Source organism: Danio rerio, chromosome 23, assembly GCF_049306965.1.
Source record: "Danio rerio strain Tuebingen ecotype United States chromosome 23, GRCz12tu, whole genome shotgun sequence".
In the NCBI taxonomy this organism is placed as follows: domain Eukaryota; kingdom Metazoa; phylum Chordata; class Actinopteri; order Cypriniformes; family Danionidae; genus Danio; species Danio rerio.
The window spans coordinates 43,020,187-43,046,814 of NC_133198.1; the positions used below are offsets into that span (position 1 = coordinate 43,020,187).

A 26,628-nucleotide genomic window follows, 5' to 3' on the forward strand; every position below is an offset into this window, starting at 1 on the left:
GTAGTGTGGACGGAGATCTTTTCAGAAACGCTAGGTGAAACGCCAGTGTGGACATGGATCATTTTCGTTCTAACACACAGTTTTAAAACTAAAATGTATTATGCCGAGTTAAGACTGCATGATTTTTGGCCAGATTTAGACTTGCCGACAGGTTTTGAGAAATCGCTGACAAATGCCTGAAATTACAGGCAAATCGGTGCTCGTGCACGTGAGTGACAATCACACACTTTGAGCTATCAAAGACGCGAACTGAAAGAATCGCCGATGAGTCGCCGATGCTTGTGAGATATTTGGCATGCTAAATATCTGGAGCTGTCGGCGACTCAAATCATGTCGTGTGAAATGAGTTTTGACTGAAAATGACATCGGCGATCGCCTACAGCCAATGAGAGAGCGGCATTCACTTGTGTGTGTGTGTGTACCTGCAGGCCAGCGGGAGGTTGAGGGAAAAGTTAAAAGCGCTCTTTTTCGGTTTATTTGAACCCAAGAAATAGTGGAAAAACCAACTTAGTGGAGGAGCACCCGTGTCTGTTTGACGTTTCATACAGAAAGTTAAACAAGAAAGTTGAGGAGAAATTGCTAATTCCCTTCAAACCCAGGTGAGCAAATATGCACAATATCTACCCCATTAAAGGCTTCTTTCTCGTTATGTAGTTAATAACAAAAGTTACTTTGTGTTTTTGGCTGTGAGACGTGATTTGGACGAAGTTGTCGGCGATTCTTCTTATCGTAAAGTCATGCAATGTGAAAGCCCCTGTCGCCGATCCATCTTGCAGTGTAAACAAAGCAGCAACAAACTTCTAGCCCAGATAGTCATGCAGTGTGAAAACATCTGTGACACGACTACTTTGAAAATCATGCAGTCTGAGCTCGGCATTAGTCAGACCCCCTAGTTTTTCACAATTGTTTTGTGATTTTTTTGCGATAAACGTGACTGATTATGTGGCGGTGATTTGTGGACAATTTTGGGATATAAATTTATATATATATCTTTTTTTACTATATTAGGTAGCTTACGATGTTAGGTGTGCAATCTGACACAAGGATAATGACACAAATCATAAAAATAAAGCTTCTTTATTTTGGTCTCTTTTCAAGACAAGATCTAAAACTGTAGGGATTAAGCCAAAGGAAGGTTGTATAACTCTTTTTTTCTTTTTTTTCTTCTTTATCCATGATTTTACTTTCTCTCAGATTTCAATACCTGGAGCATCTGACATCATGTAGCTCACACAGCACATGCGTTAGGTCTTCCCCTACCATAATACACTTAAAACACGGATTGCCGTAAAACGTGTCGCACTGAAGCGTTTTCTCTCGTTAACTGCAGGGAAAGAGTTAAACGAAAACATTTATCAATACTATATACACCATAATACCAGCCATACATGTAAAGCAGAAATAATACCCTTCAATTCAGGCACGTCCAGCGGCCGTCATCCTTAAACCAATCTCCATCTGTTTGTTCCACTGCTCCAGTTGTTAGATGTTTGGTCCAACTTTCTTTTGCAGTCTGAAGCACGTCAAATGCACATAATGCCTTATTCGCGCCACAGGATGTCTATATCCCATCTTTGCATTGACTTCACATGTAAATCACTCGCACTTCATCCGCGTCTGCTTACTGCACAGGCTGAAATTTCCCCCTGCCCCATTCCATAAAATGTAATGGTTGTGAGGGCGCAGGTGAGACGTTACACGTGACACTCAAATACATCACGTGTGCTGCGTATGCAATATTTATAAGTCACGTAAAACCATTAATTGCAAACTGAAATAAATATAATGTGTCTAAAAGGTTTGCAATTGGATGTTTTATGAGATTATTAAATTTTTTTGCGATTATTTTGCGTTTAAATAAAGAATTTCGCAGGATCGCAAACACTTTCAACAATTTTGCGTTTAATCCAGCGATCACGGGATCGCAAAAAACTAGAGAGTCTGATTAATGTTAATGGAGCCTAAATTTCTGATATACCTAGAGTGTGTACGTGAAGTTTTAGCTCAAAATACCACACAAATAATGTTTTATAACTCTTTGAAACTGACCCTTTTAGGCTTTTATGCAAATTGTGCCATTTTGCTGACTGTCACTTTAAATTCAAATGAGATTGTAGTCCCAGACCACTTTTGAAAAGAGGGCGGAGCTATAAATGTGTCACCATAGCAGCATATTAAAAACTCTAATGGTGGATGGCTGCTTCTCACTTAGGGCTGTCTATACTACTGAGGGAGAGATCGCTCTAGTGGGCGTGGCTTTCCCTCTCTGATGAAGCACCCTGTTTACACTGCCAGTTAAATGTGACCCAATAACTGACCCAACCCAATTCAATTTGTCAGCTGACCAATCAGAGCTGACCAATGATTTTTGACCCAAAATGATTTTTGACCAGAGTCTCTTGATTTGATTTTGATTTTTTACATACACCCTGCACAGTGAAGGGGCATGGCCAGATACACTGTTATAGCAGAGATGCTTTCTGGTGACATGAATCACAGCACATTATGTTAGCTGACCAATCAGAGCCTCTTTAGGGCGAGCTTTCGGACAAACTAGGAAATATAACAGTCGTTTTCATGTAAGCTGAGGAGCAGTATATAATTAAACTAAGATATGAAAAAATAACGTGATTTTCTACAAATGAAGCATGAGCACACATTGCTTTGTACCCCCCCAAGCTCTAAAAATACACCCTGGACCACCCCTTTAAATTTTTATTGCCTCTATATGTTTATTTTTTGCCTTTCAACGTAATAATAGCCATTGACTTTTTATAAATCACCTAAGGCCATAGTTTTATCCCTTCAAGTCCCTGAAACTCTCAGTAAATGTTCTCTGTGTGTGTGAGATGCATTTAGATTCAAATTCAATTCAAGAGGAATGATTCAATGTAATGTCATGACATTATATTATCACAGATTTGATGTTTAATTTCCGTCCTGTTGGTTAAGACTATAAGTTATCTGAAGTTACTTTTTATGGCTAAAAATGATTTTCCAGAACGCCCCCGTGCTCGGAATGGAAAGGGCATTGTTAAATTGTCAGTCACAAAAGACGACAATTACTGTAATTACCGTCGCAGGAAGTTGCTATTTGATATTCGAGTGGAGTACTTAAATCTAGCTCCGTTACCTCGACAAAATGAGGGGGAATTGCAATGCACAAATATAGAAAATATCAAGACGCTTCGCTACAAAAGGATCCATTCATAATAACAATCCCTTCAGAGATACACAGAGCAAAAATAGTCTCATCATCTACCCTGACATGTTGTAAACAAAACACTCAACACTCTGAGATATTTCTTACCTCACACACATACAAATACAGGTTACATCACAGTGCCATTAATGCAGGACAGAAATAACACACGGCTGAAGTCTGAAATATTAGCCTTCCCCATTTTCTGAAGATTTTCCTCAACAGATTTCTAAACATAATCATTTTAATAACTCATTTCTAATCATGTATTTCTTTTATCTTTGTCATGATGACAGTACGTAATATTTGAATAGTTATTTGTCAAGATATTAGTATTCAGATTAAAGTGACTTTTATGGCTCGTTTCCAGTGAGTGGTACAGAACGGTATGGTACAGATTATTATGGGTCACCTTTATCAGGCTTGTGTTTCCACTGCTGAAAGGGTACCTATTGTACCTTTTTGATGGGCGTGATGTACGACAGAAAGTTTCAGTTGACGTCATTCTCGCCCAAGGAAATGTCAAAGTAAAGCTGTATGGGTCATTCACATATTATACGAGAAGAACTTCTCGCAAAATAAATGCTTTCTACACATTTTGTATAAATGTTTACTAACTTTTCAATGAACATGATTTGATTATAAAAGCAGATCAATAATAGGGCGAAATAGCCTTCTGTAACTTCTGCAGTTATATAAAAATAAATAAATAAATGCAGCGTATATGAACACATACAGCCCTTTACAGTCTCTGATATGTTACCAATTAAAGAAAAACTACACAGCATACATTTACACCTTATTTGGGTTCAAAAACAACAAGCAGCACATAGCCCACAGTCAGAGCAAACCTCTCATCTGTATCTTTAATCTTCAACAGTACATGTAACCGCTGTTAAAAAGAAATTCTGCCGTCCAGAGTTCATAATAGTCCAAAAGGTGATGATAATAGTTAAACATGGCAGTTTGTTCATGTTTTATGTTGCTGAAAGGATCATTTGCTCTGTTTTTTCGAGCTTCTTCTTAGAATTTTCACATTTCACTCTCACGTTTATCCGGTTCTGAAAGGATCGGCTGTCAGAAGCACTTCAGTAATCACGCACGTTGTTCTTAGCTCAAGAAGTTTGTTATTTCAAATATGGATGTCTGGTGAGCTCTCTGAAACCGCTCGCACTATTAGACGGCCTCGTAAAACAACAACAGGACATGGCAGATTTTGTTCTTCTTGGCTTTGAGGCTGTTCATTAAGACGACAACAAGGTTTGTTTTATGCAATCTCACGGAAATTCGTAACCTTTTGTTTTAGTGGAATTGTATGAATTCGTACGATCTAATTTGTACAATTTAGTATGACTTGCTCATCACTCAATGATAGTTGGGGTTAGGGGTGGGGTTGGGTGCCACGCCTCCTTTTTAAAATGGTACATTTTACCAATGCGTATGAATTAGCCACTAAACTGACAAAACGTAAAATATTTGCGTTTCCTGGTTGAGATCAGGCTGGTTTGTTTGAGCTTGGATGACTATGGCTTGTTATTATATTATATTATGCATATAGTATCACGATGGCGGTTTGGCGGTTTCTTTATTTTCATTCTCCTGGCTTGTGTTTGTGCTAGTGACATTTCTCTGTAAACCAATGGCGTTCAGCTGTGCGTCTAGCTCCGCTTTTTGGTACCTTTTTGTGTACCCAAAAAGTGGTACGGTACGGTACGGTTTGCTTTTTGGCACATTTTGACAATGGAAACGGCCATAAAATTAAAATCGTACCGAACCATATGGTACTACTAAGTGGAAACAGGCCATTGAGGTCTTAACTAGGTTAATTAGAGTAATTAGGCAAGTTATTGTATAACAGTGGTTTGTTTTGTAGACAATTAAAAAAAATATTGCTTCAGGAAGCTAATACTATTGACTGTAAAATGGTTTAAAACAATTAAAAACAGCTTTTATTCTAGCCGAAATAAAACAAAGAAGACTTTCTTCAGAAGAAAATCACAGTTACTGTGAAAATGTCCTTGCTCTGTTAAACATCAATTGAGAAATATTTGAAAAAGGGATCACCATAGGGCTAATAATTTCGACTTCAGCTAAATATGCGAGTCTCGTCATCTTATGTTTTCCTGCAGTAAAATGATTTCTATGTTAATTATACAGCTTCGGAGATAAAACAGCGGAAGATATGGCAAGGTATTTAGTTTAAGAGCTCTGGTTATGTGACTGCAATGCGAGGCATGTGAAGAATTGCACCTTCATTTTGGCATGTGAAGAAATGTTAATGAGTTACTAAATTTGCATTCCCTGAAATAAATAGCAGCGGCTGTAAAGCAGCGCAGGAATAGTGTATGAGTTTTAGATTTAGAGACACTTGAATCTAAAACTCAGTCAGCAGATGTCACCAAATGTGTCAGGCAGATGTAGCTAAATCAGTCCAATAATCATCCGTCACAATTTATTATGCAAATATCGCAGTGGCTCATTGAAATGGTGATTATTAGTCAGTGGGAGGCGTAACTTGTGCATTTTGTAAATGTATTAAGGCAAGGATGGGCAAAAACACATTAAAATCTACAGTATTTTAAAATAAAATATCAAATACATCAATTTTAATTGTATTAAAATAAACTACAAAATACAGCAGCCACAAGTATCAAAATAAAATACTGTGTTGTATTTTAAAAATACTACAAATAGGACTGGATGATTTGGCCCAAAATCTCAATCTCGATTAACTGATCAACTCTGATTACAATTAATGAACAATTATTTTACTTATTTAATTTTTTTGCCTTCATAGTTCACCTAACTCTAAGTTTTGTACAAAAAAAATATGCTCACATGTAATGTGCTCACTGCAGTATGCAAATGTCAAGTATGCAACTGCAGACGTTAAACGCAGAAGTATAAAGTAGCCTTAACAGAGTAGGGTCACATGACTTTACACAAGGTCGATTATAGGTTCTGAATTTCGATTTCGATGACTTTTCGATGAATCACCCAGCCCTAACAACATTGTACTTTTACAAGGGAGCATGACATTTCTGTCGGGCGGGCGGTCTAACAATATCGCTCTTGACTCCTGAGCGAGCGAGTATGCATATGTATGTGTGTGAATGAGACAGCGTGATGCTGCGTTTAGCTTGTTTGTTGCTGTGTGTGTGTGTGTGTGTGTGTGTGTGTGTGTGTGTGTGTGTGTGTGTGTGTGTGTGTGTGTGTGTGTGTGTGTGTGTGTGTTTATACAGACAGCCTATAGGCTGTCTGGACTCTGTGTAGCTGGGTGGTTTTCGGTTTTGTGGGAACGGGCGTGGCGGGTCGGGCAGTGGAACAACAAATGAACAAATTGAAAGTGGGAGCGGTCGGATTCGGGCTAAAATCCGGCGGGAGCAAGATTGGGATTTAAAATTTAGTCCCGTACAGATCTCTAGCACACAGCTCAGGTCTGCTCTCTAAAATAAAATCTGACAAGTGTCTTTCAAGTATATTCGGATTATAAAAATGTGTAAGTAATATGAAATGTTCACATATCTTTTGTGAATTTGTTATTTGAGATGTAGAACGCAGGGAAACATCCGCATAGAGAGACACTGCAGCGCTGCTGAAGATTGTGGGCATTTACAGCGGTTTGACTGATAAATATGAATTTATCGCTAAATTGTTAGCGGTGCCAAACAGGATTTCCCATTGTTTACATCCTTGTTTACGTCCTTGCCACAACATACCATTAATGTAAGAAGCTGTGCCTGTAGTTGATCAATTTGAACAAATAAAAACACTTACAGGTTTTTCCTCACAGTCCACAGCTTCGACAATTGGAGGAGTTTTAACGGAGTCCAGCACTGAAATGGGAGAGATTCTTGAAGTTCTTCTTTGTCAAATGCTAGCACTATATCTTCTTTTTTTTAATAATTCTCTGGAACATAATTAAAACTAAACTGTGAGCACTTCTCTCTTTGTGTCATGTCTTTTGGAAGCCCAAATACAGAAACAGAAGAAGCTCTGTGGAGATAGCAGCGTTTGGTCGGAATTTTAGCTTTCTCTGCTTTAACATTACAGCACCTCTGGCCACGCCCCTTCGCTGTACAGGGTGTGTGTGAGAGGTGAATGCACGTAATCGGAAGCTCTTATGATCTCACTAGCCCAGATGTATTTTTTTGTAGTCCCCAAATGTGTTCGCTGTAGGCTTTGCTAAGATCTGTTACTCTCTAAAAGCCAATATTTCCCTTTGCGCCGAACTTTAAACGTTTTACATTCAGAGATTTTATTTATGTTCACACAGCTACATTACACATCAACTAAAGTTTCAAATATGATGTCGCAGTGGACCACCCCTTTAAACAGAAATTGAAAAAAATATATAAAAAAATTAAATTTTAAAAAATTAAAATTGGCTGTAGTTTATGAGTGTGTGTGTATGGGTGTTTCCCAGTACTGGGTTGCGGCTGGAAGGGAATCCACTGTGCAGAACATATGCTAGAATAATTGGCAATTCAGGGCTCGAAATTGCGACCATTTTGGTCGCATATGCGCCCGAAAATTAATCTATGCGACCTCATAATATATATGGGAGCATTAGTGCGACTGCAGATAATGGTTGTAGTGCGACCTGTTTTGATTTTTTGTAAAAACGTGCTGAATCGCTCTTCCCTGCCGCTATATTGGTTCATATTAGCTGTCAATCACTCAAGGTATTCTGCTGTCAGATGACAGGGAAGGAGCTTTTATGACCACGGGAAATGCAAACGGCTGAAGAGTAAAAACTTAAAGCACACAGGTTTGCAAAACCCACCTAAAGTTGAGGTGCAGATGAAAGCGATCATGACACGTCACGTGGTGAATAATGATCCGCCAGCTGAGATCAATCGAGTACGCGCTTCTTGGAGAAGGTGCCCGAATCTCCATGCGTTGCATTCACTGCGTGTTCAGCACAAATTTCCGCTAAAAGTCAAATCTAATACTGTACATATCATCGCCAAAGAAGCTCGCCTTTACTAAGTTTACACTGAAACTGCGGCTCATAACAAAGACCGGTATTGCGCCGATGGTTAGAGCAAGAAACCTGCTCTGCCTGCTCATAAATTGGGTCGGCTGACTCGCCAGCTTTTCCACTAACACAGAAACATGAAGATCAGCTCAGACTGAACATTTAAATTGACACAAACTGAAACCAAAACTTTTGAGTGATAGAAGTGAGACTTTACTTTCTTTCTTTTGTCTATTCTTTTTTGAGGTGTATATTATTATTTTTTTATTTATTTACTGATGACTGCTTTGCAGCTTTCATCATTGAATTGAATGATTTATTATAAACTTTTGTTTGTTTTGTAGCAGAAATATTATTTATTAAATTGACATGCATATAAAAACAGCAGTACAAAATCAATATTTCTTACTGCAATGCTTCATTTTTGTTTGATGCAAACTATACAATTATTTTTCATAAAGTAACAGACTTTTTATAGCAGATAACCTACATTCATGCACATTCAAGGCAGTATCATAATGAGAAATGGAATTCATTACTATTATTGTCATTTTTTATTATCATTAATATTCTATGGCCTAATTATTAGACATTCATTTTGGAATTATTGCACACAAATATCAATGTCTTCGCAGCATTAGTTAGATAGTTGTTTCTGGTTTTTGTCAGTCCTATTAATGTTGTTTTAAAATACAATAAATCCCTTAAAAAACAATTTGCAGCTGTGCTCATTCATTTTTGGTGGGTGCTCCTAAATTTTTTCTGGTGCTCCTAAAATTTTTTTGGTGCTCCTAAATATTTGAAGTTGCGAGCACCGGTGCTACCAAGTAAAAAAGTTAATTTCAAGCCCTGCAATTCATTCTGCTGGGGTGACCCCTGATAAATAAGGGACTAAGCCGAAGGAAAATAAATAAATGATTCTATATTATATTATTTTAAATTATATTATATTATATTATATTATATTACATTATATTATATTATATTATATTATAATTTTAGTATAATATTTTGTTAATCTAAAACTGCGATTAGACATTAAAATCTGCTCCCAGTATGCAAAAGATTAATCTGAACCCTTCGCATTTCTTATTTAAGTCATGCATGTTCTTGTGTGAACCACTTATGTGCATGCCTAAATATATTAACACATTGCAAGCACTGAAAAAGAATTATTAATAATCCGTTAAAAGTATTTTTATGAATACTGAGTACGTTTTCTATCTACCTCATAGGTAAAAGGACACCTGGATTATATGCGTCAGATGGACACCATCCTCGTAGCAGTGGGGGTTCCTACCAGGGAAGAAACTGGAGCAATGAGTGGTAAACTACAGCTGGTTCATGTATCTCAGGAAAAAGCAGACAGTCCAGAATCAGCCGGTCAGAGTGAAGGTAAAATAACACCATCTCTAAACATCAGAGATCTCTCAGACACTACTGATGAAAATGCTGATGAAAACCAAAAGCAGAGCGAAGTGCGGTGCGAGAGGCAGGACTCTGAGAATGGCTGGGATATTCCTGATATATCCGATTTACTCGACTCCATTAGTGAATCCGATGGCATCCTTGAACCCTCCGAAGGGAGGAATACACATTCGCCTTGTGATCCCAGAGGTGAAGATCATGTCGAATTATCTCAGGAACAGAAGCAAACAGGCAGAGAAGATGAAAGTGACTCAGAGTTTGAGCAGAAGTCTTGGGACTGGGAGGACACACACTGGACTACTGAATGTGCAAACACAACTGAAGCACGAGATCAATTAGGCAATGGTAAACCTGCCATTTCTGAGCCAAGATAAAAAAAAAAAATGTAAAACATTATGCCTTATTTCCATAATTCACTCTCAGAATGTTGATCTGGATGGTAAATAATTTCAGTGAAACTCCTGAGAGTTGAATTTGCTGCTATTAAGGTTATGGTCGGACATAGGATTGAGCCAGAATCATATAAACAGAGTTTGAGTATTGAAAATAGACAATTAACAGGAAATGGTACACTGCAAAGTAAATGCTTTTCTTACTTAGATATTTTTGTGACTTATTTCTTGTCCAAATATGTCTCAAAATTCTTAAAATGAAGTGAGTTTTTCCTTAAAACAATCAAATTAATCTGCCAGTGGGGTGAGCAAAATAATCTTACTGTATGTCAAAAGGAAAAACAGATGGTACGGTGGCTCAGTGGTTAGCACTGTTGCCTCACAGCAAGAAGGCTGCTGGTTCGAGTCCCGGCTGGGCCAGTTGGCATTTCTATGTGGAGTTTGCATGTTCTCCCCGTGTTTGCGTGGGTTTCCTTTGGGTGCTCCAGTTTCCCCCACATTCCAAAGACATGTGGTATAGTGAACTGAATAAACTAAATTGGTGGTTGTAGTGTATGAGTTTGTGTGAATGAGTGTGTATACATGTTTCCAAGTACTGGATTGCAGCTGGAAGGGCATCCACTGCGTAAAACATTTGCTGGAATAGTTGGCAGTTCATTCCGCTGTGGCGGAAAAAATAATAAATGAATTTAAAAACATCCTCAAATGTTGAATACTGCAGTGAACCACCAGCTCTGCACATTTTCCATAACTGCGCCCAAAATTGCATACTTCCATACTATGTTGTACGCTAAAAACAGTTTTATGTCTGAATTCATAAGTTTGAAAAACAGTATGCCAGAAGTACCCGGATGACCTTCTACTTCCGGCGAGATTCTAAAGTCGTTCGGATGAACGCTACGTTATCCCATGGTGCCACGTGAGAGTGTTCATGAATGACAAACTGGCGAATGTACCGTAGTATGTCCGAGTTCCATTCATACTACAGACATTCATAATGTATGGAACGTACTTTTTTAACAGGCGAGTAATACATTTAAATTCAAATGCAGTACCCACTGAGTAGTCTGCGATTTCAGGCGCAGCCCTATTTTTGTTTTAACCAAGCACACCTGATTCAGATCATCAGCTCATTAGCTGAGACTGAAAGACCTGTAATAGATGTGAAAGACATACGAGAAATCCAAAACATGTAGTGTTGGTGGTCCTCAAGGAACGTGGTTGAGAAACACTGGACTACTATATCTTCATAGTATAAATAAATAAATAAAATAAAATAAAATTATGATCATGATCATTTGTTGTGCCCTAATGGTTTAAATTTGCTATAAATTTTACATAGTCACAGGCCTTAAAAAATTGCGTTAAACTTTGCATATGTTTTGTATTCTGGTTAATTATAATCTCGACTTGACATTGCCGATCCTGCAATGTGACTATTTCAGATTTGCACATTGCGGTATCGATGCTGAAACAATATATTGTGCACAGTGCTTAATTTGTAAATTGCAAGGTCCCGGAACAGATCGGGGTGACGGATCCGGCATGTTACTAGAGGAGGAAGAGGTAACGGAACAATTGCGCAATCAAATTGGTTGGCCAATTTAAGTGAATAACACCTTGCATTAGTATCTTAGTAGTGGTGGCGCAAGCGTAACTGGCGCTCTAAGCGAACGACAGTCGTACCAACCTTGCGGTGTTCAGTCGATATTTTTAGTTTTGTGTGTGCTCATAGGTATTCTCTGTAGCTTAATAATATTTTAATTGAACGACTGAAGGCATATGGTGTGTTTTGAGGATGCTTTTTAGTACCTCTCTGAACCTCGAAGCATATGGAGGATGAGGGAGCTCTCAGATTTCTCCTAAAATATATTTATTTGTATTCTGAAGACAAAACAAAGCTCTCAAGGGTTTGGAACAAATGGTAATGAATAACACCATTAAAACATTTGGGTGAACTTACCCTTAAAGTTACAACTGGATATCATCTAATTTAGATTGAATAGCACTGCAAAACATAAACTGCTGTGTGAACACTGTTAGTATTTTTGTGTGTACCATTTGCCCCCTTTCATTAGAAGTGGCTTGTTGTTTAATTAAGATGTGAATTACAGCTCCACAGACAACCCACTTGACATTGTGTGAGGTATTAGTGCGATTTCTTTCCCTCTCGTCTGCTTTATCCATCTGTTGTTTTGGTTGTTATGGTAATGAATGGGATGCGTGTTGAATCTGTTCTAGATGTACAATCTCCGTGATCTGCCTTAAGGAGCGATGCAGCCTTCCAGTTTGGCCATTATTATCCCATTAACACTCATCCTATAGATTTTAACACATTTTTTTCATAATCTAATAATACAAGGTTCTCACTTTAAACCAAATGTCAAATTCCATGACTTTAAGCCTCACTTTCAATTAATAAAACAGTGAATTTCAATGATTCTGCAATCAATAACATTATTATTATATTTTAATTGCAGCTTATATCCTTTGGCCATCAAGGGCACTGTTCAGATTTCTTCCACTTAATCTGCATTGTTTTATATTAAGATTATATTACGATTACTATATTATATTAAGATTTTAACCGTTTATTTTCATTACTTAGAGTCATGTTGCAAATATGATGGAGTAAGGCTTTATATGATAAATACTTTCTCTCTTTGTTTCTCTCAGCATACTCATACTCAACAGACCAATGTTTCTCCAGGTCAAAAAAGTCTTCAAGAACTAAGATGTGTAACTTTGTGTTTATTTTCACAGCAAAATAACTCAAGAAATCCTGCAAATATTGATGTAATATGAAAAAATTTGCTGCCAAATCAGCATATTTAGAGGCCTTTCACACATCAAATCTATAAGCACCAGGTGCATCATAGGGCTGGGCGATATTACAAAAAAAAATGATCACAATATCATGTTTCATATCATTCGGTATCTGTAATTATTAAATATTTTCAACAATACATTTAGGAATATTAGGATTTTATTTAGCCACTTTATTTTAATTAACCATTACTAAGATAAATGGTTTTAATAGTCAAAAGCAAAAATATTTAAACAAAATATGTGATCTCTTTATAGTAAAATAAACATAAGTGTTAAATAGACTCCTAAACTTGTTAAATAAGATGATACAAAGTGTGTGCAATGATAAAGGTAGATCAACATCTATGAGATGTCAATAATAATGCGCTTGACGTAGAAGTATAAATCAGCCTTAAGCCGAAGGATAATGGATGAATGAACATTACTTAAAACTTTATATTCTATTCAAAAAGTGGGAAGCTGATTGGTTAGTTCTAGTCACATGACTCACAGTGCACTTGTGGCAATCTGAAAAGTTAGCCTCCATTGGAAATAACAAACTTGTATGCGCGAAAGACATGATATGTGAATGGCCCCCTTAGATCGCAATCTTGATCAATGTTAGTTAATGTTTTACATGACAGACAAAAATCCCTGATAATCCCTGATTTAGGACAGAAACATCTGGAATGTCTGGAATAGACCTTCTAAAAATTACATCATATTCCAGAAATTCCATGACCTGATCAGGAACCCTGATAATAACGAAAGTCACACATCTTTCCGTCCACAGTGTTTGTGGTTTCAATCCACGTATCAATCATCTAAAGTATCGACCTGGTTGGGTAACAACAGCGGCAGGTCGATCCCAGCGTGTTCTGCATCCAGAAGGTTAACTGCATCTGTTGCCGTCGCAGGTAGTTGAGGCGGATCAGACACGAGCGAAGGGGGTTCGCTGGGTAGTTGTGGCTCCCCTGAGTTGCGTAGAGAAAGAGAAAGAGGCAGCGATGGCCTACGTGGTGCTTGAGATGAAGAGCAGCAGGGTAGAAGCCTTGCCAAAGCCCTCTTGAAATCCCTCATGAACATCGGGTAAATAATTGGGTTCATGGTGCTGTTACAGTAGCCCAACCAGGTGATGGCGTCGAAGAAGGAGGGTGGTACACACTCGCACACCGCCTGAATGCACAGAAGAAAAGGTCTTAGATCACAACGTCAATATCGAGACTCAGTAGCGGAGAGGTGGAAAAGGTCAAAGATGTCTAGTTCATGGGAGACCGCGAATATAGAAAGTGAGAGTAGGAGACGGAGATGGAGTGCTATTCACACACCATATTGTGTGTGAAGGAGGGCTAGAGACAGGCTTGCCCAGAAGCTTGAAATCTGAGCAAAGTGAGGGACACAGATGGGGGACGGGATCATTGAAAGCTTGAGAGCAGGACAAGGAATCATTACTGAATTAAATGAGAAGCTTCTGTTGTTGTCAAGTTGTGGTACTGAAATTAAGTTCGGCATCTTTTTTTGTTGCATGCTTGTTGAGGCCAAGGTTTATCTTGATCTTGGTTGAGTCATTGCTAAAAAATGCGTTTTTTACTTAAGAGTTCGTGTTTCTTGTCCAATTATTTAAAAATTCTTAAATCAATTTTCAAGACGAATATAAAATACTGTTTTGTTTTCAGCAATGAGTCAAAAATTATGGATTTTTTTTCCCTCCTTAAAAATGACATCAATTATCTGCCATTGGGGTAAGTAAAATATTCTTATTTTAAACTAGGGCTGTGTGATCAATTTAAATCGTATAGAAATCGTGTTTTAGACATGTGCGATTTCTAAATCGCCTTACAGCACGATTTTCCCGCAGTATGGGATTTGAACCAATCATAATGCAGCATGCCTAAACAGAGCGCTAGAACAGGATACTGAATAGCCTGCGTAAGGATGATGAGTTCAGCACAGGAGGACTAGGTGCCAAAAAAGTCAACATCTGTGGTGTGGGATTAACTTACTTTGGATACAGGCTGATGTATTTGGATAGGAAGGCTGATGTATGGCAGAACCAAGTCATTTGTATGTCAGTCATATATTGCGTCTAAAAGTGCGTGGAAAGCTGGAGGTCGTTGCTTCCTTCAGCATCTTCAACTCGATTTTTGGTTGCTCCTTTGTCGTAGTTCAGTGACCCTCAACCGTTTTTTCTGAGAATGGCAAACTAACAAAACATTGCGGCAGCTCCAGTGCAACTTTTATGTATGAAGAGAATTAAAAAGCACTGGGTGTTTGGGTTCTTGTTATGTGATTTACCATGCAGCATTCTGAAAAGTTCAATTTAATGTTTGTTTGAAAAGAGATTTGAATCAAAGAATTAAGCCTTATTTGAGTTTGATGGCCCGCGCACTCACACACACACATTTGTTTTGCCATAGATCTGTTCTAATTGTTCTGTTCTAATTAACAGTTTTAATTGGTGATTTTTATTTTATGTCTGTTTTAGAGACATGTCTTTGATAAAGATCTAATTGTTTTTCTTTTGAAATATGTTTCAGATTTACACTGTAAACACAGATTCGGTCGGTCTGTGACAAAATCGTTATTAAAATCGACATCGCAATATTGTTCAAGAAAATCATGATGGGTTTCTTTTGCCCATATCACACAGCCCTATTTCAAACCTACAATACGATTATTTTCCTTACCCCATTGGCAGATTATTTTGCTTACCTATTGGCAGATTACTTTTGTTACCCAATGGCAGATTATTTTTTCTTACCCTATGTTGGCAGATTATTATGCTTAACCCTTCGACAGATTATTTTTCAACCCAGGCTCATTCTGAAAACGTAGTCCTGTGGACGTTTCTGGAGACTGCGAAATACGTCCCGGAGGTCATATTTTTGCGGTTTTTGTTTTTGCGAACCCACAAGAGGCCGCTGTGTGCGCTTTTTCGTATCTCAAATGTCTCTTGCGAATGCTGTTCACACCCATGCTGTTCTCACGTAAATCCACAAGAGGCCATTGTCGAACGACCGTCTGTCTGACTGATTGATTGACTGTGACTGGCCAATCGACTAACCCACCCTCCTTATTCCCTAAACCCAACCAATTTTACCGATTGACCCGCCCACCCGCTTACTTCCCTAAACCCAACCAACAATTTACAAAAGTCGTCCTGAAAAAGAAAAGCCCTCGTCTGATTTTTACCACTTTTTCGAAATTTACCACATTCTCACCCTGTTATTCACTTTATTTTTTGGATTCTGTTTTTGTCTTGATTTCTGGAACCGCTCTTCCCCGGACTCGAACCCGGTCATCGTTGTCAGCTTCACTCTGCATCTCAAGTCCGTCGGCGTACACGACGAGCTAACTGGACAAACTGGTTGCAGCGGGAAAGCCCTCCAGACGGAGGTAAGCGGTCAGCCGGTAAGCGCGAAAATAAACGGCATCATACTGCCACGTAGCGTTCGCTTCAAAAATTCAATGCAGTCATACATACTTTCGGCTACATAAGTCACAGTTTCCGGAAACATCCATGGGACTACGTTTTCAGAATGAGCCTGTGTCGTTAATTTTGCTTTACCCCATTGGCAGATTATTTTGCTTATCTGTAACTTAATTTTGACTTAATATTTCTGAAAACACCATTCTAACTTGTCAAGTAAATGCTTCTTTTAGATATTTGGACAAGAAACAAGACAAAAACTCCAAGTAAGAAAATTAAATTCCTGATAAAAGTGAATACGGCTATTTAGTGTGTTTTGTGGACTGACCTGTGCCATGTTGGTGATAAAAAAGGGAAGCCAGGCACTGAAGAATAGTCCCAGCAGCACTCCTAGGGTGAGACTGGCTTTCAGGGCTCTCTTTCTTTGCCTGTGCGCCAGCCTGCGCTCGCTGTTCACCGACAGCTGAGAGAAAGAGAGAAGAATATATTCATCCAGTTTTCTGCCTGCTGTGAGATGGGTAGTAATGTTACCTTGGCCTGGGGTAATTGTTTATGTCTCCCCTCTATCAGATGAAAGCTCTCGAATGTGACAAGGTCTTTGCTATTCTCTTAAATGGTTTTACCCTTCTATTGCATCCTTCCTCATCTTCAAGTGCCTTATTGCACTCTGACACCTTCATCTTTTCTATCATCACTTTTTTTTCCGGTCCTTAAAATTGAATTTTTCCCTTTTCCACCACATCTCTTTCACCTTTCCCTTTTGTGTTTGTTAAGGTGCAAGGAATTCTCTACACAATTCTCTACATGCAGTATTGTGCCAGTAATCGCACAGCCTTCACTTCGCTTGATGATAGTTCACCAAAAAAAAAAAAAGAGTTCCTCTCTATTTACCCTACGTTCTTTTTCTGTTAAACACTAAAGAAGATATTTTGAAGACAGCTGAAAACCTGCTAACCAAACAAATGCTATGGCAATGATTACAGGTTTTCAACATTCTTCTTTAAAATGTTTTCTCCAACAGGAGAAAGACATTCAAACCGTTTTTTAACAAGTGAAGGGTTAGTAAATGATGACAGAGTTTTCAGTTTTTGACAACTATGTCTTTAAGTTAGGGGTGCCCAAACTTGGTCCTCGAGGGCTGGTGTCCTGCAGATTATAGCTCCTACATGACTCAAAACTCCTGCACGAAAGTTTCTAGTAAGCCTAGTAAAAGCTGGATTAGCTAGCCCAGGTTTGTCTGGTTGGGGTTCGAACTAAAATTTGCTGGACACCGGCCCTCCAGGACCGAGTTTGTGGTGGGTATGGGAATGAACAACAGGCTAAAACAGTCGTGCACTGAAAGTAAAACTTTTCCAAACAAGCTTTAAAGTCGGCATGAAATCTAATTTGCCTAGTAATCTTTTATCTTTCATCAAATACCATAACCTTTCCTGCTCCTCCTCACTTCTGGTCACATGAAATGCCGTTATCAATCCTTTAGGGGTGGGGTTTTCAATCCTTTAGGGCAGGTGTGCTCAAACTGTCCTGGAGGGCCGTTGTCCTGCAGAGTTTAGTACCAACCCCAATTAGGGCACACTCACACTATGCTATCCGAACCATCCCCAGGTCCGTTTCCTGGATTGTTTAAGAAGTGTGAGTGCTCTGAATCGAGCTCAGGCGTGGTTCACTTGGTTGGCCCTGGCCTGGTTGGAAGAGGTGTGCCAGAGGTTCACTTGGGCTTTGGCGCGGTACGCTTGTAGTGTGAGTGCAAAACCCAAAACTGAAGACGAGACGTGAATTTTAAGGGACTGTTTCATATGTGTTTATTAATCATTCTTACTGTTTAATAAATGCAAACTGTCGTAGATTATTAAAGACGCAAACCCCTTACTGCACGACAGCTGCAGCTTCAGCAAATCTCCTAATTCCTGCAGAACGAGGACTTTATGATTGTTTATAAGTGTCAAAAGTGGCTGATCTGTTCAGCAGAATATTTGATTGCGTCACTGCACATCAAACGACTAAAACGATATAACTAAAGAACTCTACAGTAGCATAACCTTTCCTCCCCATCTTCACTTCTGGTCACAGGAAATGCCTTTAGGGTGGACTTATCAATTCTTTAGGGCAGGGGTGCCAAAACACGGTCCTGGAGGGTGGTTGTCCTGCAGAGTTTTATTCCAGCCCAAATTAGACACTTGAACCAGCTATTCAAGCTCTTTCTAGGTATACTAAAAACTTCCAGGCAGGTGTGTTGAAGGATGTTGGAGCTTAACTATGCAGGACACCAGCCCTCCAAGATTAAGTTTGGGCACCCCTGCTTTAAGTTGTGTGTTTGTGTATGAACAACAGGCTAAAACAGTCATGTGCTTAAAGTGGAATTATTCCAAACAATCTTTAAAGTCTGCATGAAGTCAATTTTGCCCTCGAAATCTTTAATCTTTCATCAAATACTATAACCTTCCCTCCCCCTCTTCACTTTTGGTCTCATGAAATGCCTTTAGGGTGGGGTTTTTAATTATTTAGGGCAGGGGTGCCCAAACTCGGTCCTTGAGGGCTGTTGTCCTGCAGAGTTTAGTTCCAACCACAAATGATATACACCTGAATCAGCAAACCAAGCTCTTTATAAGTATACTACAAACTTCCAGGCAGGTGTGTTGAAGGTAAACTATGCAGGACACTGGTCCTCCAAGACTGAGTTTGGGCACCCCTGCTTAAGGGCATCTATTTGACAATCTTCCTCCAATCCCAGCAAAAAAATAAAATAAAAATTGTTTAATTGACATCTAAAAGACATCTAAACATAGACAGCCTGGCTAAAACAAACCTAAATTTGGGCTGTCAGTCAAAATCTAATAGACATCTAAGAATAGCCCAAAACTAGACTAGTCATCAAATAGACAGATTAGACAGACTTTGTGTGTGTAGTCTTTCATTTCTGTGTTTTTGATGACTAGCCTAGTTTTGGCCTGTTCTGATGCCTATTGGATTTTTATGGACAGCCCACATTTAGCGTTGTTTTGGCCAAGACGACAATGTTTAGACATCTATTAGTCATCTTTTAAAAACAAGATATGCTTGCTGGGATTTGTTTGCAAAGCCCCTCTTCCAAAGATCCAGTCGATTCCCAAATAACCAAATCATGCACCGTGCTACATTTTTTGGTGACGCTTTATTTTGCTGGTCCATCTGAGTATTAGTAGACTGTCTGCTTAATATCTGTTGATACTGTTTCTTCAACGGACATTTAACTGACTATAAGAAACTTTGTAAGCTCATGTCAACTCACCCTAACCCCAACCTAACAGTCCACTTATAATCAAATGAGAATTAGTTGGCATGTAGATGCAATGTAACTTAAATTTAAAAAACGGACCGTTAAAATAAAGTGACTCTTATTTTTATTTCTGGACCATTTCTCTAAGATGTAGTCACGATGTAGGGGAAAATGAGTATCTTCGATTTCATGCCGACTTAAAAAATTCCACCTAAATTTCCACCTAGTAACTTCTTGTCAAGTTGATCTCAATCGAATTTCTCAGAAATCTTCTCACCGGAGCATGTCGCAGGCCGGGTGGCTCCTGATGACTGTAGTCATCTCCATCCTGAATGGCGTGACCGGGAGAGGGAGGACGGGACGGTTCCCCGAGAGAGTGTTGTGGGTAAGCAGGATGAGTAAGAGCCTCCACCTGTCGCGCTTGTCTTCGGGCCGCCAACAGAATCCGGCAGTAGGTGAAACAGATGGCGGTGGAAGGCAAAAAGAAAGTGAGAAAGGTTGCCACAAGTGCGAACGGCAGAGTCACCCGCAGGCGGCACTGCGTCGATGGCATCCCAGAACTAGAAAGCTGGAAGTACGATGACGGGTAGAAGGAGTTCAGATGCGTAGCATTGCCAGGATCATCCTCCGTAAGTTCCTGCATGCGACCCAAGCTATGCCAGTCCATCTTGATAGGCAGGAAGGAAGTGAGCGCTGCCAATCCCCAAGCACCGCCCACCAACAACAAAGCACGCGGTGGGGTCATGTGCTGTTTGTATCGCAACGGGGAGATAATGAGGAGGTAGCGGTCCAGACTGATCACGCACAAGTTGAGGATGGAAGCGCTACAGCACATCACGTCGAAGCAAAGCCAGACGGGGCAGAATCCGGGTGCCAGCACCCAGGTCCCACACAGCACATTAAGCATAGCGGGAGGCATCACCACCAGTGCCACCATCAAGTCTGACAGGAAGAGGGACACCAGGAAGCAGTTGGAGGTACAGCGCAGGGACCGATGCGCAAACACCAGTGCAATCAGCAAAATGTTCCCGCAAGCTGTCACCAGAATTATGAGCGAAAGCATGACCGCCAGAAGCCAAGGACCGCTGCCACCGATGCTCCAGCCGTCAGAGATAGTACTGCTGTCATTGAAGCTCCTGTGAATTTTCCACAGATCCGATGCCGCTTCTACTCGAGGGATTGGTGGTGAGCCACTCATCATCGGAGAGTTGAATAGGACCGTGCGCACTTCCTCTGAGCGAACACGCATCCAGCTCTTTTTTTTAAAGTTCATTGAGAGAGAGAGAAATAGTTTTCCACCTCTGCGAAATCTGTGGCTTAAAAGATCAAGATGTCCTGTTTGTAGTAGGAGTCCTTTCCATCTTTTTCCTGCCAATGTTGGAGATTTCACTCCCTCCGCTCGCATCAGTGCAGGGATATTCTGCTGCTCCCATCACTCCATTTGTTAGCGTGAGATGAGCAGCGCACAATTACACATCTCCTTGTCAATAATCTGGCTTCTTCAATGCCTTGCACCAGTGTGAGCAATTCTGTGCCTGTCGGAGTATTTCAAAGCTACGTGTCATGATGACACTCTTTGGGGGAGGGCGGCTGAGAGGTGGGCTTCGGTACGAGAGAGAGACTGTGTGTGTGTGTGTTTAAAACGGAGAGAGAGAGAGAGAGAGAGAGAGAGAGAGAGAGTGTGTGTTACGAGAGAGACTTCCGTGCAGATATTTTTAGATGAGTGAATTAAAAACAAAAACTTGGGTACTTGGGTTGTTGACGTGACGGTGCAATTTCATTGTCAAACATGACAGAACTGAATATAATTATTATTGGCAGTAAAGGTTAAACATTGTCTTCTGTGGACCTCTTGTTATAAAAACTGCTGTGTTATAATTTTTAGCCTTATAGTTCTCAAGCATAGTTCAACTCTTATAAATTGAATTAATAATCACCTCAGGCCTAATTTTACAAGAAGCTGTTTTAGGAAATGGCTATATACTTTTAAAAATAAAGGAACTTGATTGATTTTGTCACTGAAAAGCATGTCCTCTGGTGTGACACTATGCTAATCGGGCAGTTCCATGGGAAACTTTAATTAGTTGAAGGACCCCATTCAAGATAACAAGACTGAAGCCCCCTGTGAAGTGCATAATGTGCACATGTTCAGTTTTTGTCAGATTTTTTTACATATATACAGTGCTCGGATTAATTGAGTACACCTCTTTTTAAAAAGTTAAATCTTTCTCCATTTCTCAGTATTTTGGTGCATTTAAACAAAACAGATTTATTGAACAGATATATTTATGAAAACAATATTTTTGTCTCCAAACATATTTAGAAATTAAACGATAATACTATTAAATTCAAGCAAAAAATTGCAAAAATAATGACAACCTACAAAATTTAAAGTAAATTAAAGTCAAACATGTTTGGAACAAGTAAAAGCTGAGTAAATGATGACAATTTTAGTTTTGGGTGCTAAAAATGAACTAACCCCATGTTACAACACTCTCCCTAGTTTCACATATTTGTTGACACAATTATTTTCTTTCTTACAGAAACACTGCAGGTAAAATTATGATTTTCTGATATCTCTGCTATTTTCAGATGTAAAATTAACCCAATGAAATGATATGATAAGCATATATATATACTGTATATATGTACACACACACACACACACACACACAAATTTGTATTAGCCACTAAACTGCCAAAACATGAAATTGTTGTTTCCTTGTGAGGTCAGGCTGGTAATTTTAATAGGACAAAAAGAGTTATATGTTCTAAACACATAGTGCAAGCACCAATTGAATATTGATTAGTAAAAAAAAAAAAAAAAAATATATATATATATATATATATATATATATATATATATGTATATGTATATATATATATATATATATATATATATATATATATATATATATATATATATATATATATATATAATTTTTTTTTAACACAGTGTAAATATTTTTAGATGAGTGAATTAAAAAAATGATCTCAGTTCTAGTATTTCACATTAAGATGGATTTCTGTTTTTTTTCCATGCATTTTTATGAGTTCAACGTTATTTATTTAGAAACTGACATTACAAGAGCAAGACCAAACTAAAGTTAAAACAACACAATTTTTCTGTTTGTTTTTGGGATAACTTAATTGTTTTATGTTCTATTAAATTTGTCGAAATTAATAAGCTAACTTAATACCTTAAAAAATGGGTTCCACACAATTCATTTATGTTCTCCTAATACAAATTAAGTTAACGTAACAAATTTAAGTAGATTAAACACAAAACAATTAAGTTCCCCCCCCCAAAAAAAAAACTTTAATATTTTTCAGCTCATTTTAAATAAGTAATTTGAACAGATGGCGACACGGTGGCTCAGTGGTTAGCACTGTCACCTTACAGCAAGAAGGTTGCTGGTTCAAGTCCCACCTGGGTCAGTTGGCATTTCTGTGTGGAGTTTGCATGTTCTCCCCTTGTTGCTCTGGTTTCCCCCACAGTCCAAAGGTGAATTGAATAAACTAAATTGGCCGCAGTGTATGTGGATGTTTCCAGGGTGCGAATTACAGATTTAACAATATTGACCTAATTAAGACTTGATCCCCCCTAAAGAACATCAAAAGAAGATGTATGGGGGTCTTTTGAATCTGAGAAAAAGATCACTCTATTTGGTATATTAAATATTAATGTTAATATTTAAAATAATAGATATTCATTTAAGTCATTCAACAGTCTGAAACCAGCAGATTTAGAGCACTAAAAAGTTCACAAGATTGATTTCTCATAAAATAGGTGTTTGTTTCTACATTTAGCCTAAAAATAGTCAAATTAGATGCATAGTTTGACCTAAAGTTCACCGAAATAGCTAATTCTGTTAGAAATATATAGCCTATCCCACAAAACACTGAAAACTTAAACAGGTTTTATTAATAAATTAGATGTAATTTAAATAAATGCATTTGATTCACTGAAGCATCTATTACACAATACCAAAGCCCTTTTTTTTTACAGTGTAGATATTTTTAGATGAGTAAAATAAAGGGAAAAATTATCTTAGTTTTGGTAATTCTCATTAAAGTGGATTTGTGTTTGCTTTCTATGCATTTTTATGAGCTCAGCACGCTTTAGTCTGTAATTGCGTGGCTGTAATTGAGTAAAAGTGAGCGGACGAGTGCACTAGACGAGGTAACCGTGTTGGCGTCTTTGCTGTTCCTCCTAATCCCTGTATCGTCCACTTCAGGGCGGCTGCGGGATGCGCACTCTGCTGCTGCTGGCCATAAAGCGTGTCTGAGCATCAAGCTTTTAATGCGACTTTATGCACATTCACAGCCAATCATTATTCAGGGTTAATTGAGGCAAGCTATTAACATCAACCAAATAGCTTATGGAAATATGTGCGAGACTATGAAGCAAAAACATTTTCAATTAATTTTAAATGTATTTCTGCTGAGGTGATTTGCTGACTGAGTGGTCATTTTACATAGTTAATTTTAGATATTGAACTATTATGAAAGTGAAGGGATTTATTAAAGTTGGTTTTTAATTAAGCTTTGCTATATGCTTTAGAAAGGAGATTTATGAAAAATCTTTCTTGTTACAGAAAACAGAAAAATCGAGGGGAAAGGCCTTGGTGTTGCTTTTATTCAACACCCATAATGCACTAAGCTTGTTGTCGTTCAAGGCCGCAGTCAAATACAGCATTGATTGGTAAATACTTAGTAAAAGTTTTTTTATTTTCCCACACAATGGTGCATGCCTGTATTATTCTCCTGTTTAAGACTTGAAACGGGTTTTTATACTGAGGGACAGGCTGTGGACGATTGGACAAATCTCTGTGTTTGTAGTCACCATTTCCAAACGGATAGAGGACCAAACGAGGAGGGGGAAACTGAAAAACGATCTCGAGTACAGGTAAGGTTAAACCTTATTAATCGGTTGTAGTTAATGTATCCCATTATGTTCGTCAGTTTTATTTGCATTTGATGTTCTAAAATAATTAAACATAAAATAAATAAAAATGATTAACAATATTAACGGTATTGTTTATAGCCTTTTAACGTTATATGGAAATTAGCCATTTTAATGTTAGCAATATGCTCTGTAACCTTACAAATAAAGTATGAGGTAAGAAATTACCTTTTAAAACACAATTTCTTGCTGGAACTGATGTCCTATGTAATTAGCCTACCGAAATGTAGGCTATTGAGTTTGCTTGTACTAACGTTATCCTAAATTCAGGCAAACAGCAGAATATTATAAACTTCAAATAATAAACTATTACATTTGTGCATTATATATATATATATATATATATATATATATATATATATATATATATATATATATATATATATATATATATATTAAAAGACATTACTAATTAGGGCTTTAGTATTTCCTCCTGATTTGTAGATATTTTTTTTTTACTTAACCTAGCTTTGTTGGCTCGTGTTTACCTGTAACGTTAGCCTACTTCAATCCAGCTGAATATTAAAAACTTCCATTAGCTTAACAAACTATTTAAAGCTGTAAATTATATATTAAAAAAAGAAACCCTTTACATTACTAGGAGTTCAATATTGCGCTACAACATTATGTGGTCAGAAATGAACTTTTAAAGCTGGAACCTACCGAGGCGCTATGTTTACCCGTTGTCTTAAATTCAGACGAACATCAGATTATTTATAGACTTTAGTTAGCCTAATAAGGTATTTAAAATTGCAAATTATATATAGGGCCTATAAAAATGAAACCAATTCCTAAATAGGGCTTCAATATTGCGTTGCAAAGTAAAGTATGTTGTCAACTTTTAAGGCACAATTTACCCCTGGAACTGATATCCAGGGTAATTTTGTATGGCCCACCGAAAGTTGGCTATTCGTGTTTACCTGTAGCCTACTCAAATTCAGACAAATATCAGAATAATCACTTTAATTAGCCTAACAAACTATTTAAAATTATACAAAAAAAAAAAGAAAAAGGAAAGTCATTTCTATAGATTTAAAATTGCGGTACATAGTATGAGGTCAGAAATTAACCTGTACCTGAAACTGACTTAAATCCATCAGAATATTAAAAACTTGCTTTAGCTTAATAAATTATCTAAAGTTGTAAATGATAAAAAAAAACTAATTACTGAAGGGCTTTATAATATAAGTTTATGTTACAATGTAAAGTATGAGGTCAGAAATGAACTTTTAAAGCACAATTTTCCTCCTGGAACTCATATTAAGGGTCATTTTGTATATTTGGCCTACCACAATGTAGGCTATTCGTGTTGACCTATAGCCTACTTAAATTCAGACAAATATCAGAATATTATTAACTTTAATTAGCCTAATAAACTATTTAAAAGCATAAATTATATTTAAAAAAGAAAATAAAAAACTAATTACTAAGTAGGGCTTCAATATTGCATTATAAAGTATGTGGTCAGAAATGAACTTTTAAAGCAGTTTTCCCCTTGAACTGATATCACGGGTCATTTTGTACACCCGGCCAACAGAAATGGTTATTAATTTTTACCTGTAGCCTACTTAAATTCAGACAAACATCAGAATGTTATAAGCTTTCACTAGCCTAGTAAATAATTTAAAGTTATAAATTTTATATATATATATATATATATATATATATATATATATATATATATATATATATATATATATATATATATATATATATATAGTTGAAGTTAGAATTATTAGCCCCCCATTTGAATTTGCTTTTCTTTTTTAAATATTTCCCAAACAATGTTTAATAGAGCAAGGAAATTTTTACAGTATGTCTGATAATAGTTTTTCTTCTGGAGAAAGTCTTATTTGTTTTATTTCGTCAAAAATAAAAGCAGTTTTTATTTTTTTAACACATCATTTAAGGACAAAATTAGCCTATATATATTTTTTTTTGATAATCTAGAGAACAAACCATCATTACACAATAACTTGCCTAATTACCCTAACCTGTCTACCTAAGTAACCTAGTTAAGCCTTTAAATGTCACTTTTAGCTGTATAGAAGTTTTTCGAAAAATATCCAGTCAAATATTATTCACTGTCATTATGGTTAATGATAAAATAAATCAGTTATTAGAAATGAGTTATTAAAACTATTACGTTTAGAAATGTGTTGAAA

The 26,628-nt window shown here is 37.6% G+C and overlaps 2 protein-coding genes across 7 annotated transcripts in view; one reads left to right on the forward strand and one right to left on the reverse strand.

Moving 5' to 3' along the window:
- tmco4 (transmembrane and coiled-coil domains 4) overlaps positions 1 to 10,207 on the forward strand; it is a 61,531-nt gene extending 51,324 nt beyond the window's left edge. For all 5 annotated transcript variants that reach the window (XR_012398719.1, XM_073939396.1, XM_003201227.7 and 2 more), the window contains one exon: positions 9,419 to 10,207. Coding sequence is in view for 4 of the 5 variants with exons in the window: in XM_073939396.1 (XP_073795497.1) it covers positions 9,419 to 9,985 (567 nt within the window). In the remaining variant the exon portion in view is untranslated. The remainder of the gene's footprint in view (positions 1 to 9,418) is intronic.
- A 2,530-nt stretch (positions 10,208 to 12,737) lies between these two features.
- On the reverse strand, positions 12,738 to 21,018 carry htr6 (5-hydroxytryptamine (serotonin) receptor 6). Of its 2 annotated transcripts, none has more exons than XM_009297078.5 (3): positions 19,775 to 21,018; positions 16,570 to 16,704; positions 12,738 to 13,987 (listed from the first exon to the last, which is right to left on the reverse strand). In XM_009297078.5, the coding sequence occupies exons 1-3, from the start codon at positions 20,900 to 20,902 to the stop codon at positions 13,628 to 13,630; spliced, it is 1,623 nt and encodes a 540-aa protein (XP_009295353.2). In that variant the 5' UTR covers positions 20,903 to 21,018; the 3' UTR covers positions 12,738 to 13,627. The 2 variants fall into 2 exon arrangements, 1 of the variants encoding a protein (XP_009295353.2); XR_012398726.1 differs by lacking the exon at positions 12,738 to 13,987 and adding an exon at positions 18,613 to 18,685 and having other exon boundaries at positions 16,501 to 18,540; positions 18,927 to 21,018.
- Positions 21,019 to 26,628: the final 5,610 nt, after the last annotated feature.

What these genes read in the sequence shown, in the direction of transcription:
- htr6 (XM_009297078.5), bottom strand. Translation starts at nt 20,902, where the DNA reads ATGCGAGCGGAGGGAGTGAAATCTCCAACATTGGCAGGAAAAAGATGG. An exon ending in CCGGCCTGCGACATGCTCCG is followed by an intron (nt 16,705 to 19,774) that starts GTGAGAAGATTT and finishes TCTTTCTCTCAG; the next exon opens with CTGTCGGTGAACAGCGAGCG. An exon ending in TTATCACCAACATGGCACAG is followed by an intron (nt 13,988 to 16,569) that starts GTCAGTCCACAA and finishes CTGTGCATTCAG; the next exon opens with GCGGTGTGCGAGTGTGTACC.